This window comes from Haliotis rubra, unplaced genomic scaffold, assembly GCF_003918875.1.
Source record: "Haliotis rubra isolate DU_JTF1 unplaced genomic scaffold, ASM391887v1 Scf335, whole genome shotgun sequence".
Taxonomy (NCBI): Eukaryota; Metazoa; Mollusca; class Gastropoda; order Lepetellida; family Haliotidae; genus Haliotis; species Haliotis rubra.
The window spans coordinates 1,156,165-1,161,361 of NW_025767008.1; the positions used below are offsets into that span (position 1 = coordinate 1,156,165).

Consider the following 5,197-nt stretch of genomic DNA (forward strand, 5'->3'; position numbering starts at 1 on the left):
AGCTTTTGAAACTATTTGGTGAACTTACTATTTTAGGGAAACTATTATGAATTAATGAAATAGTTCCCAGAGCTTCAAGTGATTTATTCGCATTAATTACACACGAATACGATTTGCTTTTTGATACGTTTGAATTTCTAGAATGGTGTTGTAACACAGAAGTGGAGGTGTCGGCAAAATTCGTAATTCGTAATAAAATACTCGCCAACAGGGGTCAGACGTCAATTATTTTCCTTCCGCACTCTATACATCGTCATGGCAACCCAGGATAAGTAATATCTGTCATTGGGAGTGTCCCTGCCCCTTGTCACATGTCCGACAGCAAAGTATCATCAGCTAGGATCTATCAACTAGACCTTTCAGTAACAACTGTAAACAATGGACACCGGAAGTGCTGAGCCGAAACGCACGCTCACACGCATGCGCACGCACACACACGTCGGCTCTCAACTATACGTCCAGGGCCCTGTTCCTCAAAGCGATCGTAGAGCTACGACAGTCTTAAGTCTATGTTAAAGTATGGGACTTACGATCGTCGTAGCGCTACGATCGCTTTGAGGAACGGGGCCCAGTTTATCATGTGCAGATTGGAAGCCCTAACGATTCTCATCACGACACAATGTCTAATCTTGCCACAAGTCACTCCAAACAATTTGGCACAGACTGAACACATCATTGAACAGGGCACAATATTCTCCTATTTTCCTCACGGGTCAAAGTTGAACTTGCAGTAGTTGAAACCAAAGCACACAAGTCTGGTAAAGACATACCTGCGTATATATCGAGGGCGAACAGAGGATTCTTGGAATCTTTGCCTCGCTATGTTTTCACGACATTCGCGACTTCGTCTACGTGAGCAATGGCCGTGAGGGTCAGGGTTAGAATTGATCCTCAGTAACCCATATGCATGCTTGTCGTAAAAGGGGACTAACGGGATCGGGTACTAACGGGATCGGGTAGTCTAGACTCGTTGACTTGGTTCACATACGTCATCGTATCCCAGTTGCGTAGATCGATGCTCATGCTGTTGATCAATGGATTGTCTGGTCCTGACTCGAATATTTACAGACCAGCGTCACATAACTGGAAATATTGCTGCGTGGTATACTAGTATATATAAATGGTTGAATAACTATGACCCCGTCACGAGAAAGGACAGTTCCGTACAATATGACACCCATACAATGGGTGCGGCGGTAAACCCTAGCCAACGACGCCACCAATGACTTTATGTACTAATTTAACGTTGTAATCAATACTTATAAAGGACAGCTGCACCTCATCTCCCCAGCACGCATGTTTCTCGGGTTAACCTTAACCCCATTCTTTAACATTGCACTAAGGTTACCTTAGTGACTTATGATCACCTTAGTGTTTTGTGATTTCCAGGAGGTACTGGTTTACAGACAACACAGCTGACGATCACATTATATCCGCAGTTGTAATTGCTAAAGGAGATTTACAACGCCACTAAAAAGTGTTTGTTGTTCAAGTGTTGACAAGTGTAGGCCATTCAACACGTCCTGCAAGCACTGGTCACGTGACTCATGAAGGGCGTCTCCTGTCATTTCCACTCCATTGACAGTTGGCCGTACGGATGTTAGGTAAGATGTTACATGTTCCTCAACTCGGTTTGTGTATCACATACTCCTTGTTTAATGGTTAATACTGCATACTTGTATCACCCACACAGAGGGGTGATGTAACATTCCTTGACGAGTGGTATAATAATCTGTGCAATACCATATATATATCATAACTGAAAATACCCCCTTGTTTAGAATATCAAGAACTGTTTTCTTATAAAGTCAGAAAATCAGAAAGTGTAAGAAACATGTTATGTAGTAATATTCGTGATGCTACATTTTATTTCTGTCTCTTGGCAACGGGCAGCACATTTAAGATGTTAATATTACATAGATGAAGAGTTCGAACAGTTAAAATGATTTTACAGGTCTTGGTCACTAATCAAAATGACTACCTTCTGAGCGTCACAGAGTTCTATAATATCTCAATATGCCGACAGACATCGGTCTGCTAAGAGTTTCAAGAATTTATAATGTAATGTATTAAATATGAATATGACGTCATGTGTGTCGTACCTAAATGAGATGTTAATACAAAACTCTGTAATATTGATTTATCCTTGAATGTATGTTATTGTGTTGTTATTATTCGTCAACCATGTATATCTCCAATACTTTCAGTAATAATGTTTTTATATATAGCATTTGATCGTACAGAATAAATAACTAATCAGAGGAAGTGGTATTTGACTGTTGTAAGGGTAGAGTGGAGGGGGGGAAGGGGGTGTTTGCTTGAGCCTCAAATCCGCCATTTTCTTTTTATGACGTAACATAGGTGTGACCTTTGTGTGACCTAAACGATTGTTGAGCCCCACCCTCCCTGAAAAGAAGCCCTAAGTACACAAGAGATTCAGAACCTGAGGAAATCTAGACCTGCTTTATTTAGGGCTTTAGCACTGCAGAGAGGGCATGTGGCAGTAGGGAAAATAATGTTATTCAGGCACAGTGTTCAACCAGAGACCATATAATAGAGGGACGCCCCTCTAGCCAGTGCGCAAAACCATCAGCGCTACGGCTTGTACTGCGCAGCCTATCTGGGAAGCTGGCGAAAACGAGTGTTGACTTCAATCATCGATTTCGCGTATTTTCATTGCAAAGGTGAGATTTGATTTTTTCATGTATTCTCATGCATAAAATTACATTTGCAACAGTGCATTAGAGGTGTATAAGGGGTGCTAAAGCATTATTTGTCTTTGTATTTGATGAATACTGTCATGTGTGCTCGTCGTTCTGTGGAGAACAATGGCGGAAGTGTAAAATCGGCAAAAGTCCCGATTTTGATTTTCAATAACGGATACTAATTCTGAATGCAAATCCTTAGTTACCAGGGTGTAATGAAAGAAAATAAGATAAAGATTTGTATAGGGGCATTTATAAGTCTGTGGCGTTCGCGTCATTCCTTATTTTGGCTCGTGCAATGCGATGAAATATGATGTTTTCCGAAATATTTTACTCCACAACACTTGATTTTCGCACGCTTTCACAAGAACAGCTTATTACTAGCATGTTTAAAATAAACGTGAACATTCACGGCGATTTCCTCTTTTGCGTGGTACACTTTTTATATGGCTACGATCGGTATTTTATTTTTTATGATTTTTGGCGTAAACCCATATTTGCGTCGTATACTGAACATTTCAGTTATCATGTAGCAGACGACATAACATTCATTTTGTTCATTAATATAACGTGAATATATATTTAAATCATTCTACAAAAGTCTCATTCACCTGATCGTTTGAAAAAAGTACATATTTCCATTATTGTTCATTTTGATGATTATATTTGTGGAAAAGGTCCATATTTATCATGTAACAATTCATATATTTTTCTGTTATCATTATTCTTCCTACTGAAGTTAGAGTTATATTGCTATATATTATTATATTATTATACAGTACCAGCAGCCTGACTTTATGCAACAATGAATCAACATTTTATTTATATCATTACACTATTTATATAATAAATTATCATTTGTTTGGCAGATGCCCAGGAAAAAGAAAGTTTTCATCGGCAGTCGCCGGAAGGGCTACTCAAAGTGGGGTCCGAGACAACAAGGTGTCAGTTCTTCCTCTCTCTGACATTCTTATTCATCAGTTCAATCAACTGTTCTCGACGATTGCAGGTAAGTAATAATGGAAGTAAGAAATTCACAAATGATGTCTTTGAAAGAAAAAAAATGAGTAATTTTGTGTTGATATTTTGTAGTTATTGGTACTTGTATATCTGGTACCTGCAGAAATAAGTTTAAAATATCAAAGCAATTGTATAATCAAATATTAATATTGTTTCTTTTCTTATGTAAAACAACGGTATAGTGTAAATTATTAAATACAATATTCCCATCTTGAGTAAGTAACTAGACCTTGTTTGGAAGAGCATTGGCAACCAACTATTGCATAATTTTAACAACTATTTAGAACACTTCAAATTTATTTTTTAATATTAATATTGTGTAACTCCATTTTCAGTTCAAGAGATGCACTGTGGGACAAAGCATGGAAGTCATTCTTCATTGACCTCACCGATGAACCCACAAATTCCCCCATGCCTGGAAGAAGTGATAGATTCTGATGGTTGTTCGGCTGATGAATTCTTTGGGTTTATTTCATTGACAATTCACCAGTATCATCCGGACAACAATGAAGATGAATTTGTTGATGACATCCTGCGATACCAGCAATATTTAACATTAAAAAGGAGCCTCATGTAGATGAGCTAGGCAATTTTACAATTTCAAGGAACAAGCGTGAAAAACATTAGTATTGTGCAATTTTATGACTGACGTAGGCTCAGTCCAGCTTTCAGTAGTCATCAAGCCATCCTTTACATCAGCAATACTAGTATATGCACATCGACGTGACTTTGGCCCAAATCATGAATTCTGGATTGGTTTATCTGCATTTTCCCCACTCTAAGAGATATGAAGAAATTTTTATCAAAACTGTCTACATACCATGTTTGCGTTGGCACAATTATGAACACAGATTTGCAGATTTGATTCCAGTTGGTGCAGACATAAGTGAAGGAGCTATTTCAACAATATCTGCCTAATAATTTAACATGTAATAAAGTACATGAGTAGAAATTATGGAAATTAAAATCCAATGTACAGTTCACTTCATGGATATCTAAAATATCTGTTAATGAAGTCATATTAAGATTGTGTTCAGATTTGTATGATTTTATGTTTTACATTCACAATCAGTCCTAAAATGAACAACATAACTATGCAGGTTGTGTTGCAGGAAGTTTATAAGTTATCATCTTCCCTTTATTTTATCATGACTACAATTAATATATTTTTCTGTTATCATTATTCTTCCTAAAGAAGTTTGATTATGAGTTTACCTGGGCTTAGACAGTACCTACAGCCTGTCTTATGCAACAACAAAAAATGAAAAATGAACTCATTATTCAACATTATATTTATATCAAAAATTATCATTGGTTTTGTAGATGCCCAGGAAAAGAAAGTTTTCATCGGTAGGGCTACTCAAAGAGCCTACTATTAAGTACAATATTCCCATCTTGATTAAGTAGATATACCTTGTTTGAAAGAGCATTGGCAACCAACTATTGCATAATTTTAATTTCAAATTCAGTTT

At 37.3% G+C, this 5,197-nt stretch overlaps 1 protein-coding gene across 1 annotated transcript; it reads left to right on the plus strand.

Moving 5' to 3' along the window:
- The first annotated feature begins 859 nt into the window (after positions 1-859).
- LOC124284365 lies at positions 860-4,302 on the plus strand. Its single transcript, XM_046720449.1, has 5 exons — positions 860-871; positions 1,390-1,392; positions 2,527-2,684; positions 3,575-3,714; positions 4,061-4,302. The coding sequence occupies exons 1-5, from the start codon at positions 860-862 to the stop codon at positions 4,300-4,302; spliced, it is 555 nt and encodes a 184-aa protein (XP_046576405.1).
- The last annotated feature ends 895 nt before the right edge of the window (positions 4,303-5,197 follow it).

Coding starts and splice junctions, on each gene's coding strand:
- LOC124284365 (XM_046720449.1), top strand. Junction 2,685..3,574: donor CGCGTATTTTCATTGCAAAG/GTGAGATTTGAT, acceptor TTTGTTTGGCAG/ATGCCCAGGAAAAAGAAAGT. Junction 3,715..4,060: donor ACTGTTCTCGACGATTGCAG/GTAAGTAATAAT, acceptor CTCCATTTTCAG/TTCAAGAGATGCACTGTGGG.